We start from the raw sequence: 14,469 nt of genomic DNA on the forward strand, positions 1-14,469 counted from the left end.
AAAAGTTTTGGATATGTTGAAGGAAGGGAACAGCTACACCGCTGCAGGACATCGATTCTTTTTATTTAAAAAGGAGGAAAAGCATATAAGATCTAAGGCCGCAGTGTCCTTTAACCAGGGTGCAAAACGAGTTGCAAGTGGACGTGATAAGGCAGTAGTCTGGATGGAATCTGCTTTAGGAATCTTTGCAACAAGGTCGATGACGTCATGACCGCCTACAAGCTGCTACGTGTACTTTGCTATACAGTAAGTGTAAACTTATCTACCGATTTCATATTGCTTAGCAGTTGTCCCTGTTTTTAATAGAGTGGTGGGTTGTAAACAATACAGGGAGGGTTTAAAAACGTCAAAATACACGTTAAATAATTAAATAAATATAGTGTCCCTACTTTGCAGAAATTCAGTTATCGCTGTTGGCCTTGGAACCTATCTCCCGCGATAAGTGAGGGATTCACACTGACAAACTAGTGATCTCTGTGTGACCCCCCCCCCCCCCCCCCCCCCCCCAAAGCCCTGCTTCAATGCTTCTCACCTCATCATGTCATCAATCATCTTTCCAATAGAAATTTGCATTGTTCCAAGAGATTCATGTGCTGGCAAAATATATGCCAGTCGTGTGAAGCTCAGCATGCTTGTCACAGCGAAAAGCACCTCTGCAATAAACTGAGGGTCTTCAGTTCGCCAATCTTGTCGGTCTAAAAGAAGGTATAATACATAACAAATAAATCATAACAACAATGACATTTATAATATTCTTCTTCTACTTCCATTCACTCTTCCTCTTCAGACTCAATTGAACTGCTTTATAGCCAGGTCTCAATTCCTAATTAAAGGTGCTGCACAGTTCTCATTCATAAATTGTGTACTTCACTCTAGTGACTGAATAGTCTTGAGTGGTCTTAACCTTAAAGGAACAACATAGGAATGAAGTGCTATTGTCTAGGATGTCTTATGATACGGTCCCATCTACTCAATGGCACCTGTACCCCCTGAATACTATCTGAGTAAGTGGTCATGCACCACTGAGCCTTTGTTTCGTTGCTTGACCTCTAACATCCTCTACCATACCTCTGGGCGGTCTGCAAGCACTTTGAGCTACTTTTTGTATGAAAATGTGCTATATAAATAAATGTTGTTGTTGTTGTTGTCTGTGTCTCTACCCCCAGTCTTTCAATGCTAGGGCAGAATTCACCATCACCTGTTTGGCTCCTGTCTTTCTATACAATTTCTATCCCTACCAGAGTTTTTATCTTTTCTGTGATGATTTTCTGATGCATTGCACCCTGCTATACAATGTTTTAATAGTAGTGTTGACTCTGGAAACCCTAATTAATTTTAAAAAATACAGACAATAATAAAAGGAAGGAACACCTAGAGCCCTTATGTCTTTGACTCTGTACATAAAGCAGTGTGTGTGTCAAAAACAGTCACTTATGAGTATAAGAACTCTGAATCATACTTTATCCACCAAATGGCTTGCCAAATCTGTTTAATACAATGTCACAGATCAGCTCTCTTGGGATTATAACTAAATGCATAATCGTCACACCCCGAGGGCAAAAAGGACACAAGGGCAAAATGGCAGGGACCAAGAATCAGCAGCAAAATAAGTGAGGCAGACAAAAGAGGTGCTGATGGAGAAAAAAAAAGTATTTATGTGCAACAAAATAATTAAGCAATATTAAGAAATATGTAAGTGCTCAATAAAAATGTTGACATGTCCTTTTAAAAACTTGTGCAACAAATAAATAATCCAAATAAATAATCCAAATCCACTATTGCACACATCCACCTATCAAATTGCGTAATAAAATGTTTCCCATAAAAAAATAATCAGTGATGTTTTAATGGGCTCTAGCAGAACAGATGCCTCCAACACTTAATCTCTACTGTAACCATCTGAAGAGTGCAAAAACATTTTTTTGGCTTCCACAGCAGATCTACAGCTGACACTTGGACATTCTACCGGCCCCCCTGCATGTACTTGGTGGCTCCCTTGACTAACTTTGCTGCTTACTGTACTTCATCCAACAAGCATGCATACAGTATCTCTTTTTAAAAGTTGCCCTGTTCAAGTATGCACAAGCACTAAATTAACATGTCTGCTCAAGCGTGCAAGCATCCTCATTACTGTACATTGATCAGCAAAGTGAGAACATTTAAGGAATAAACTCAAATAAAGAAGTTTGTTGTATATGTTTATACATGGGTGGAAGAGAAAATAACAGCATATAATGCATATGCATGAATGACTGACCATCTATTCATCAATCCTTCCATTTTCTAATCACTTATCCTACTCAAAGTTAAGGGCAGATGGTGCTTAGCTGAACAGCATTGTGTACTAGATGATAACTAAATATGGAAAGCAGGCCAGTTAATCATAGCACACCTTCACGCATACCAATTGCATACTGGGCGAGTTTATAGTTGCTACTTATCTTTGGGATGTGGGAGGAAACTCCTTTTAATTAATTTAAATTGCTTTCCCTAAAAATAACAGAAATAGTTTTGGATGCACAGGATAAAAACAAAAACAAAAATTAAAGAAATCTTCATGAATGAATTTAGTTGAAGGTGAAAATCGAGCTCTTTTTGCATTGGAATGAATAAGAGAACGCAATCCAGTTCTGTTTTTGCACCACAGTTAATAAAAATTACAAAGCGCATCAAAGTTTCTTACCAAGTTTAGTGAAGTAATTGCACTCAAGTTCAGTGTTCTTATCATGGCAGAAGAAATATCCTTTGAGGACGACTAGGACACGTAAAGTGAATGATGCCACGTACATACTGAGGGTCATTATGTCCAAGAAATTCCACCAGTCAAAGAGGTAGCTGCGTAAACCCTCAATCCACACCTCCTTGCATTCAAACCAGAAAAATCCTAAAAATACAAAGGTGTTTATATGAGAAATGAGACAAAGAATATTTATTTTAAAAATTCTTATTGCTGTTGTGGAATTTTTAACAGAATGGTCTTCCCACAACTAAAACATGTAGGAAACATCTGAATACTGGATCTAATGTTCAGCTTATTTAAATTATACTTAAATATAAAATTCTATTTAAAAAAAGATCAAATAAAATATCAGCAAAAGAAATCCTGTTCATCCATACATTATCCAGCTGGTTTAATCTAGTTCAGGGGGTCACTGGTGCCAGATCTTACTTCAACTGCGCCAAGCAATTGTCCTTATGGGACCAATTTACAGACACCAATTAATCTAGCACATGTGTTTTTGGGGTGAGGGAGAAACCTGGAGCACCCAGAGAAAAATGGCTACAGAAAATACAAAGACAGCGCCCGGGCCAGAATTAAAGCCCAGGGCACTGGATCTCCATCATCATAATCTTTTCCCCTATTATGTCTCTCTAAGAGGGATTTCCATCCAATAAAGACATCCACCACAGAAAACCAGAACCTTAGGAAGTCTGGCTGCACTACTTGGATTTTTTTTAACCACTTCTGTAGACAATAGCACTCATCTATCCTATCAAACTATATTCTGCCCAACCATCCATCCATCCATCCATTGTCTCCCGCTTATCCGAGGTCGGGTCGCGGGGGCAGCAGCTTGAGCAGAGATGCCCAGACTTCCCTCTCCCCGGCCACTTCTTCTAGCTCTTCCGGGAGAATCCAGAGGCGTTCCCAGGTCAGCCGGGAGACATAGTCCCTCCAGCGTGTCCTGGGTCTTCCCCGGGGCCTCCTCCTGGTTAGACGTGCCCGGAACACCTCACCAGGGAGGCGTCCAGGAGGCATCCTGATCAGATGCCCGAGCCACCTCATCTGACTCCTCTCGATGCGGAGGAGCAGTTGCTCTACTCTGAGCCCCTCCCGGATGACTGAGCTTCTCACCCTATCTTTAAGGGAAAGCCCAGACACCCTGCGGAGGAAACTCATTTCAGCCGCTTGTATTCGCGATCTCGTTCTTTCGGTCACTACCCATAGCTCATGACCATAGGTGAGGGTAGGAACATAGATCGACTGGTAAATTGAGAGCTTTGCCTTTCGGCTCAGCTCCTTTTTCACCACGACAGACCGATGCAGAGCCCGCATTACTGCGGATGCCGCACCGATCCGCCTGTCGATCTCACGCTCCATTCTTCCCTCACTCGTGAACAAGACCCCGAGATACTTGAACTCCTCCACTTGGGGCAGAATCTCGCTACCAACCCTGAGAGGGCACTCCACCCTTTTCCGGCTGAGGACCATGGTCTCGGATTTGGAGGTGCTGATTCTCATCCCAGCCGCTTCACACTCGGCTGCGAACCGATCCAGAGAGAGCTGAAGATCACGGCCTGATGAAGCAAACAGGACAACATCATCTGCAAAAAGCAGTGACCCAATCCTGAGCCCACTAAACCGGACCCCCTCAGCGCCCTGGCTGCGCCTAGAAATTCTGTCCATAAAAGTTATGAACAGAATTGGTGACAAAGGGCAGCCCTGGCGGAGTCCAACTCTCACTGGAAACAGGTTTGACTTACTGCCGGCAATGCGGACCAAGCTCTGGCACCGATCGTACAGGGACCGATCTGCCCAACCAATAAGTACATAAACCAACTTTATTTGTATTTTGACTTATTAATAAGACACAACAGGGTATTGATTTTTTGAAAATTCCATGAGCAAATGTTCCTCTGTTCATTTAGAAGTGGCAGCTGAACATACCCAACACCCAAATCATGTGGAAAGAGTTCTTCAAAATGGCTTCATCACGTGTTGAAAAGGTACTTTGATTTTTCTCCATAATGATGGATTCCAAAAGCAAAATAACAAGAAACCAAAGGTAGGAGGCTGAGTGGAGCAGAAATTTTATTACCGGTATTTTTAAGATTTGTCCAACCTAAACAAGAAAAACATACAGGATTATTTTTAAATAGAAATCATTTGGGTAGCAGCATGTGTAACATTATGGTTGCACAGGTAACAAAGCATTTAACAACACACATCACTGAAGTGCATTATGAGATCAGATAGGATTTGAATTAATAAATCTAAATCTAATAAGGATACCTATTCAGCTTATCCTAATCTCAAAGACATCAGGTTGTTGAAATAATATTCTTTCACGTGTAGTGATGAAGCTGTCCTTAAGACTGTGGGAAAGCCGATTGTTCTTCACAGGATAACAGAAGATATTACTTAAGAAAACTATTACATGTATTTGCACTTTCTCATTAAAATAGGTGGCATCTTGTTGAGGAAAGTGATGAATACATTAGGATTCCTACATTTTTCTCATTTGTTCAGGTTCGAGGTGTCCATTACCATTATAATTATATAATGAAATCAATAGATTTAACAGTTGACATTTGAGTTTGTTCTGGCTGGCTCACCTCCTTTCCACAATAGCAGCCTTCCCACTACCACCTCCACTCATGTCTTGTTTGCCTGTTTATTAGCCTCATTAGACAATTCTTAGTGAAACTCTAGCTTCCCTCCAAAACTCCATAATGGCTGCAGATATCAACTGCTCTGTCAAAACGGACTTACATAATATCTACTTCACTATATACTATCATGCCTGGGGAAAATGCATTCTATTGATTACAAATGTAAAATGAAACTCTTAACCTTCGTTTGATGCTTTGCCTTTATTTACCAGATAATGTAATGTCTCTCATGTTCTTTGATGAGGCCAAACTCTGTTTCCCCTCAGCCCTAATACTTTTCTTTAGAACTCATTCGTTCATCTTCATTGCCTTCCCAAACTTCTAGTGACTATGATAAGACCCACACTCTAATGAAGGACTTCTTCCACTGCAGAGTGAATTAAATATGCTTCTTTTCCAGTGACATCTGGCTTATGGACTGCACCTAGAAATGCCCTTAGTTCCTGTACCCTTGGGCCTTTCTTTAAGCATCATTAATTCAGCACATGGGATGAATTTTGTGGAAAGTTACAATGAATTTCTACACTGAGTACACATTATAATCTGTAACGGTTTGGGACAACACAGTTGAAAATCACTATTATGGTAGTTGCTCTGTAATATCTCTTAGTCATTGGGGCATTAGCAAAAACTCCTTCCGAGGTCCCCTGGAAGATCGTTTTACTTGCTACTACTCACCAGTATTGTTAAGACCAAACTAAACCAAGTTTCTCATTTGTTTGATACTGGCTCTTCACGCTGTCCTCTCATACCTTCACATATTGTACTGCTGCACAGCAGTTAATTCTTAAGTACACCCTCACATCTTTTTGATTGGATAATTTCTTCTAAATGTTTTATTATATTGAGTCTGTGGATATAAACCCTTTCTTTCAAAAAAGGACAACGATTGATTAAATAGGATTGTCATAATGAAAATTAGTATTTATAAAAATACAATAAGGTTGAACAATGCATTTCTGTTTCTTCAGCGCATTTTATATTATATATATATATATATATATATATATATATTGTTTAAATATATATACTGTATATATATATATATATATTTTATATATATATACACACACAAACACACATTTTAAATAACAAACAAAATCCGAACTTATACACACATATATATTTATATATAACACTAGATGGCGCTATACAAGTGCTTAACCCAACACACTGACAGTGACAACACATTATTAAAACACCAAGAAGCTGTTTAATTTCTTTTCTTCAAGTAAATAGTGCCCAAAGCATGTCCACCACAATAAACACAATAATATTTAAATCTCCAAATCTCTGCTCCACACCTCCCAGCAAGCTCTGTCCTCTACCACCCAACTCTGGCTCACTTGCTGGGTTCCCATCAGCCCTTGACCCAGAAGTGCTTCTGTCCTTCTGAGCACATGACTGACTGGCACTTCCTGGTCTAATGAAGAACTTCCCTTTTTTCTTCAACCCAAAAGTACTTCGGGGCTTCCATCCTCATGACTACCTCGTACTTCTGGGCTGAGAGGAAATTATGAGTCCCCAGGTTCTTTGACAGCTACCCCTGGCGGCATCCACGGCACCCAACAGGGCTGAGAAACTGAACTCCAAGTCCCAGAATCACCTGCGGGAATCCGGTGCACTGCCACACTGCAGGGGAGCTGCCACGTAGCGTTTTGGGGGAAGCAGTGTTGGCAAGTAGGTGCCTCCCCCCCCATGTGTATGTATGTATGTATGTATGTACAGTATATATATTAGATAGATAGATAGATAGATAGATAGATAGATAGATAGATAGATAGATAGATAGATAGATAGATAGATAGATAGATAGATAGATAAAGAAAAAATGTGGAAACTAGTAAAATAAATACCTTAAGTAATAAATATTTTCAGTATAGCAAAGGAAGTATTTTGTGCATAATACAGCATCAATAACTAAATATAGTTCACTAGCTCTAAATGACAAAATTATTCTACAGAATGCTAATCAAATAACACCAACTGGTTAATCTCCATCACAATGTTAAAATATTGTGTTTATTAATAATAAGCATTGTTGCATTGTTAACGTGGGAAAAAAAATGCAAGAATCTGCAAAATATTTATAGCCAGACTTAATCCCATCAATTTTCTACAAAATCATATTTGCAAAAAAATGGGAACCCAAAAGATGGAACTGTGACCAAAAACAAGACACAAGTACTGCATTGTGCAGGTACTATACAGTATTCAGTATGGCCATAGACCCTTGATTACAGTACCTTGGATTTGGGTGCAATCCAGTAGATCAGACAGAGAAAAGGCATCGTAATGAAAATTCCCACGGAAACTAGCAGCTTCCACAGGGTGTGGCTTCCACGCCACCCTGACAGATTGCCACACCAGATAGAGGACAGAACTTGCTGGCAGATGGGGTGAGCCACAAACTGTAGCAGAGAGAAAATAATATTGACATAAGTGTATGATTTATCTGGAGAACGTAGTCTTGAGGAAAAATGATCTCTGTTGCCTTAAAACATCATTTTTGTAAAATACTTTTCATTCCATAAGCTTGGATGTTTTCTGTAATTACTAAAAAAGTTGAAAGAATTTAAGACTTTAATCCAACTGTATTTGCAAAGCTGACTTGTTAGTCATTTGTACAAAAATAAAGTAAAAAATTTATAAATTATTACCTGCTTTCCTCTATTCACTTTCTCACCTCAGTATCTTGATGTGGCCACTGCTCTACTGCCAAGCTGTTCTATTGCCCATGAAAAAATCATTTGAGATACAAGGAGTATTGAAATCATCGGATTTAAAGATTTGGTCATCAGATTGGACGGCTGAGCACTGACTCTACTCTATAATGCAATGAAGCTGGTGGGCGGCTAGTTAGCTGAAGTCTCCAGGATTGGGACTGTGTCTGACTTTGATTTTTCTCTCTTACAATTAACAGTGGACCTCCCAGAAGTTTATTTTCTCCAGTGATGCTGGTGACTGGCCATAGTTCAACAATTAATAAATGGACAGTTATTCATGGTTTTAATTTATGTTTATCAGTTTCTAATTTGTTTTTTGTGTGTTTTAACACATTTCTATTTTTGTGTACTCTGTATTTAGTAATTTGCAGTTTACATGACAACTTGTCACAGCACTCTGTGCCTGAACTCAGTGAAGAACTCAATACAAAAAATGAACCAAAATGAATTGTTCAATCTAGTGTTCCACTATGTGTCAGTTTTTTTGTGATTTATAGTCTTGAATGTCCAAATAGCCACCAGACGCAATAGCAGGATTTTATACATCTTTTTGTCCTGTGCTTTGTGCCCTGTTATTCAAAAACTTCATGCGGAGAATTCCTATGTGATTGTGCAGGTGGAGCTTTTTGAAAGGTGATCTGTGGGCTTGGTTTAGGTGGCCCAGGAAATTAGATTTTGGTCTTAGGGTTTTAGCGAAGCCAGTAGTTTGGGCTGGAGGGTCACATTTATTCTTATGTTTAAGGTGATGTGCACTTAAGAGGCTTTGGTTTTTTTTGCTTGCAGAGGACTTCACGCCATTGTATGCATCAGACCCTTTATCTTGGTGCACTTTATTTATTCTTTTAGACAAATTCAGTGTCTTCATGGTGACACAATGGTCCACATATGTAGAGTGTGTTAACTCTGCTCACTCCACTTGCCTTCCTCAACTAAGTGATCTGTCAGTTAAACTGATACACTATGCTAAACATAAAACTGCTGACATCTTGCAAACAACCACTTTCATATGTTACTGACCCCAGACAGATTGGAAGGAACTTTTCTGCAAATTTTGATGTGGTCTCATAATCACATTCTCCATGACCTTTAGCATTTTTTAACCCTGCTGAATGTTTTAAACACCATCTACCCATTTTCTTTATTTAATTTGACCAATTAAAAGAGACAGGTGAGTCTTAAAATATTTTCTTTATTTTACTATACCAGTCCTTCCAAACCATTAATTTTCCTTACATGGGTGGCCTCCTTCAACATCAGGAGGAAGGCAGCAGCTCAATCTAGGAGGTACGTCAGTCCATCACTGGGCATTCTTATGTACACCCCAACAACGGGACAGTTTAAAATCAGAAATGAATCTATTAGCATGTGACTTCTGAATTAAACCAAAGGATTTAGAAGAAAATTACATGCACTTTTAACAGTTTTTTTCAAATTTGCCTATTCAAACACAAGGACCAAAAATTAGCCATGTACAAGGCAACAGTCCAATGAAGTGCACAGATACACACTCAGTGACACTCTGCACACTAACCAATCTAGTGTGCAGGTCTGTGGAACGCAGGACTACCCAGAGATAACCCAGGCAGAGAAGTGAGGAAATATGGAGCCACTGCCAGCTGAGTAGCCCTTCATATTAATTTAAAACAATGTTAAAAACAACATTTAATTCTTTTAGCTTAGCGGACTTGATGGGTTGATAAGTTTCATTATTTAAGTCTAAAGGCATTTCTATCCTTGTATCTAACTTTTTGAAATTTGCAGAGAAACTGGAAGTTGGGACCTGACTTTGAAGCAATTGTTTTTTGGGGTCAAAAGTATGACATTGTATAATTCTCCAGAAATTTCCTACAATACCTGAATTCATGTTTTACAATGTAGAGAAAAGCCAAGCAAAATGACACCTTTTATTGGCTAACTAAAAAGATTACAATATGCAAGCTTTCGAGGCAATTCAGGCCCCTTCTTCAGGCAATTACATCTTGATTATATCTTGCCTGAAGAAGGGACCTGAGTTGCCTCGAAAGCTTGCATATTGTAATCTTTTTAGTTAGCTAATAAAAGGTGTCATTTTGCTTGGCTTTTCTCTACATTCATAATGGCTAACACAGTACAACACCCTAGAACTACTGTTTTACAATGAAAACTTTTGTAACAGGCCAAGCCAACCACACTACGGTATAAAATAGAATAATCCCCAAAGGCCATAACAGAAGTTTTAGAAAAATATATTCATATAATTTGTATGAGAAAATTAATATAACCACATAAGAAAAGTAGACAATATATTTTATTGTGTATTAAGATGTGAGTGTTAGGAGTTAAAAAGCTCATGCCTACATATTTCTACTACCCTGTGTGAGCCACAGACCACCATTATCTCTCTAGTTAGAAGTCTGGATGTGCAGGAGAGTTGAGCAGAGATGGGCCCCTTGACAAGGAGGGGAATGTAAACTCTTGGGTTGTAAATAATGGTTGAGCACCGTGGGGAGGGGGGGGATGGGTTGCGGTGAGGGGTTTTGGAAGGGGCTGTCATACAGATATAATGGACAGTGAAGAATTTGACACTCACCAAGCAAAGAGATGATGGTAGATTAATTAGAGGCAGTAAAACATTGAGGGAGAAGATGAATAATGACTTGTGTGATAAGAACTGTAATAAATGTAAGAGGTGTTTTCAGTTGTTTGCTCAATCCTTTTGGAACCGAGTCTATACGCCGTACAATAAATCTCATTTCTGTGGTCGGTCCTAAGACTCCGAGCGTCTTCTTTGTGGGACCGAGGGAGCCTGTGCCGTGTCAATCTGCTTTGACAAAGTCCGCTATGTTACAGAAACTCTGCACTTCATGCATATCTGCAAAAGCTTGATTAGTCTAACACTGGCATCTTTCCGTTTGTCAAATGATCTAGAAGGGGTCATAAGGAGGAGAAGACTATGCAATTCATTCAATTATTGCTGTCACCCAAGGTCTTATTTGTATACAACTGTATAATTTAGAATGAGTCTCGTGCATCATCAAACAGTTTAAAACCTTTCTTATAAGTAATGTGTTTCTGCCATGTTTGGCTGGTTAAAGATCTGGGGCCTCAGGTTTATTTTGTACATACTTTTCTGTGCATACTATTTATCAAAACCAGAAGGTGTAAATGATAAAAGTTGAATCCAGATTTCTTACTATGACTAACCTTGACAGAGAGTGTCACAGTGATGGAAGACTATCACAGCACTGCAGGCTTTCATTGTACACGGCTGAGCTACGGTTTGTCTTGTGGGTACAGGAGATTTGGATTAAAAAGAGAACTAAAGCAGTACAAGCAAACATCTGAGAAGATGATGGAGTTTGTAGAATAAGGGACAACTTGTGTAAAAGCCAGGCAAATAAACTGGTCCCAGTGACCCAAAAGATCAGATACTGTATCTTCACAAAGGCAAATGATGATATATGAAATTGCAGGAGTAATCAAATGAAACGGGGGACTTGCTCTTAATCAAGAGTGATACACTTGTAACCAGTGTCACCTAGCAAGCAGAGGAGATCCCAGCAAAGATGCTGGATGTGACCAAAACAGTAAGCGTAGTAAGTGGAAAAAGCATCACAGAAGATTTACCTGCCTATCTGTGAAGTTCCTGCCCTCACAACATTCAAACTTGGTTTGAACAGTTATGGATTTTTTTTTTGTGACAAATAATTAAAGTTCACTGACGACACTGCTATCATGGGCTGTATCAGGAGTGGGCAGGAGTACAAGAACCTAATTAAGGTCTTTGTTAAATGGTGCGACTCAAACCACCTACACCTGAACACCAGCAAAACCAAGGAGCTGGTGGTGGATTTTAGGAGGACCAGGCCTCTCATGGACCCTGTGATCATCAGAGGTGACTGTGAGCAGAGGGTGCAGACCTATAGACCTGGGAGTGCACAGTTGGATGATAAATTAGACTGGACTGCCAATACTGATGCTCTGTGCAAGAGAGGACAGAGCCGACTATACTTCCTTAGAAGGCTGGCGTCCTTCAATATCTGCAATAAGATGCTGCAGATGTTCTATCAGACGGTTGTGGCGAGTGCCCTCTTCTACGCAGTGATGTGCTGGGGAGGCAGCATAAAGAAGAGGGAAGCCTCACGCCTGGACAAACTGGTGAGGAAGGCAGGCTCTATTGTAGGCATGGAGCTGGACAGTTTGACATCTGTGGCATAGCGACGGGCACTGAGCAGGCTCCTGTCAATCATGAAGAATCCACTGCATCCACTGAACAGTGTCATCTCAAGACAGAGGAGCAACTTCAGCGACAGACTGCTGTCAATGTCCTGCTCCACTGACAGACTGAGGAGATCGTTCCTCTCCCACACTATGCGATTCTTCAATTCCACTCGGGGGGTAAACGTTAACATTATTCAAAGTCATTGTCTGTTTTACCTGTATTTTTATTACTTTTTAATTTAATATTGTTTTTTATAAGTATGCTGCTGCTGGAGTATGTGAATTTCCCCTTGGGATTAATGAAGTATCTATCTATCTATCTGTCTGTCTATCTAAATAATTTTCTTTTGTATAATCTATACTCTCAAAATAGGCGGCATGGTGGCGCAGTGGGTAGCGCTGCTGCCTCGCAGTTAGGAGACCTGGGTTCGCTTCCCAGGTCCTCCCTGCGTGGAGTTTGCATATTCTCCCCGTGTCTGCGTGGGTTTCCTCCCACAGTCCAAAGACATGCAGGTTAGGTGCATTGGCGATTCAAAATTGTGCTTGGTGTGTGTGTGTGCCCTGTGGTGGGCTGGCGCCCTGCCTGGGGTTTGTTTCCTGCCTTGTGCCCTGTGTTGGCTGGGATTGGCTCCAGCAGACTCCCGTGACCCTGTAGTTAGGATATAGCGGGTTAGATAATGGATGGATGGATGGATGGATGGATAGCTGCAGAGGCTTTCGCTTCTCTATTAATAAGGAGAACTCTAACAGGAGTTGGGCCTTAGTTTCAGCACATTTCCATAAAAAGAACCGAGAAGTCATACCTGTTTCTGGTTTAGGGTGACTGCCAATCTCAGCCGTGCCAAGTTTGGAATGCCTTCGTCAAATCCATGCTCATCCATCTCTTCATCGTTATCCTCACCACAGTTGTTGAGAACAGTTGTCACTTCACTTTGATTGCGGCACATTCCTAAGAGTTCCACAGCAAATTCTTGACAAAGGTTTTCCAGTTCCAGGTACTGTGGCTGAAACAGCGCAAAACATCCATTTGGTCAGCAAATATGTAACAGCAAAATAAATGTCTGCTATAACATCTGTCCTAAACACTAATTGAATATTCTGCAGAAAATTTCTGTTCCTTGCACATCTTGGTGGTTCCATGCATGCACTGGTTATTGGTGCAAGTGCAACCTTAGAAAATGACATAATGGTTGTCTCACGCGCCTTTTAAAGCACCTCAATGACTCCAGGTGATTTGTATGATGAACTATATAAAAATTTTCAGAACTCACAAGGTAAGCAGTGACAGATTTTCTGGAGAAGATTGTTCACTATCATCAAGAATTATTAACCATGGCAATAAAAGGTGGCTGTTTAATTGCCATCACTGGTTAGTCATTGTTATGATAACACAGTAAATGACTTTTTTCCTCATCTGAATTAAGGCAAATTGAAAGGGTCAGAAAATATTCAGGTGTGTCACCAAAGTATTATAATGCTAGTTACATAAGATTTTAAGCAAATTTACAGTATTTCTGTTTTAAGATATTTTTCCAGTTTTAGAGGTTTGGGATTTCATAGTTTATTTGTACCATCAATAAACCAGAAATGTAGAGTTACATTGTGGGTGTGACATGCAGGTGGTAGTGGATAGCACCGCCATGCCACATCTTCAGAGACGTATGCTGTAGTCTTGTGCTGGTCACGGTCTGTGTGTTTTTTGGCTTTGCACTCCATTTCCTTAGAGGTGTCCGAACATTTTGAGAACCTTCCAGAGCTGTTAAGTGACTCTGATATCCTGTGGTGCTAGGCAAAACTGGGGAGTTCCAGCATGTTACTATTATCAAAGAGGGTAGACAGACAGTCTTGTATGATGGGTTGCATACAAGTTTTGCAGGATACACTTTCAGAGTTAGGTGCTCAGCTTAGCAGTAAAACTGATAAGGTTGTCTTAAGGAATCAGGTGTGATGTATGTACAGCCAAAACACTGGGGCTTTTTTTTTGGGGGTGGGGGAGTGTAACAGATGTGGCTTGAAATGTCCAAATTAAATTTGAACTCTATATATATGTGTGATTGTGTGTATATGTATATATACATACACATACACGCACACATATCCTGCTTGTGATGTTACAATATTTGTAGTTATGCTTATTGTTCAGCAACCT

At 40.0% G+C, this 14,469-nt stretch overlaps 1 protein-coding gene across 1 annotated transcript in view; it reads right to left on the minus strand.

Annotated features, from left to right (window-relative positions):
* Positions 1-528: 528 nt before the first annotated feature.
* The window catches only part of LOC114651033 (short transient receptor potential channel 2-like), a 30,758-nt gene continuing 16,817 nt past the window's right edge, over positions 529-14,469 (minus strand). Inside the window, exons 3-7 of the mRNA XM_028800989.2 lie at positions 13,124-13,324; positions 7,641-7,805; positions 4,670-4,844; positions 2,684-2,884; positions 529-695 (exon numbers count right to left, since the gene is read on the minus strand). Coding sequence (XP_028656822.2) covers positions 529-695; positions 2,684-2,884; positions 4,670-4,844; positions 7,641-7,805; positions 13,124-13,324 — 909 coding nt within the window. The remainder of the gene's footprint in view (positions 696-2,683; positions 2,885-4,669; positions 4,845-7,640; positions 7,806-13,123; positions 13,325-14,469) is intronic.

This window comes from Erpetoichthys calabaricus, chromosome 4, assembly GCF_900747795.2.
Source record: "Erpetoichthys calabaricus chromosome 4, fErpCal1.3, whole genome shotgun sequence".
Taxonomy (NCBI): Eukaryota; Metazoa; Chordata; class Cladistia; order Polypteriformes; family Polypteridae; genus Erpetoichthys; species Erpetoichthys calabaricus.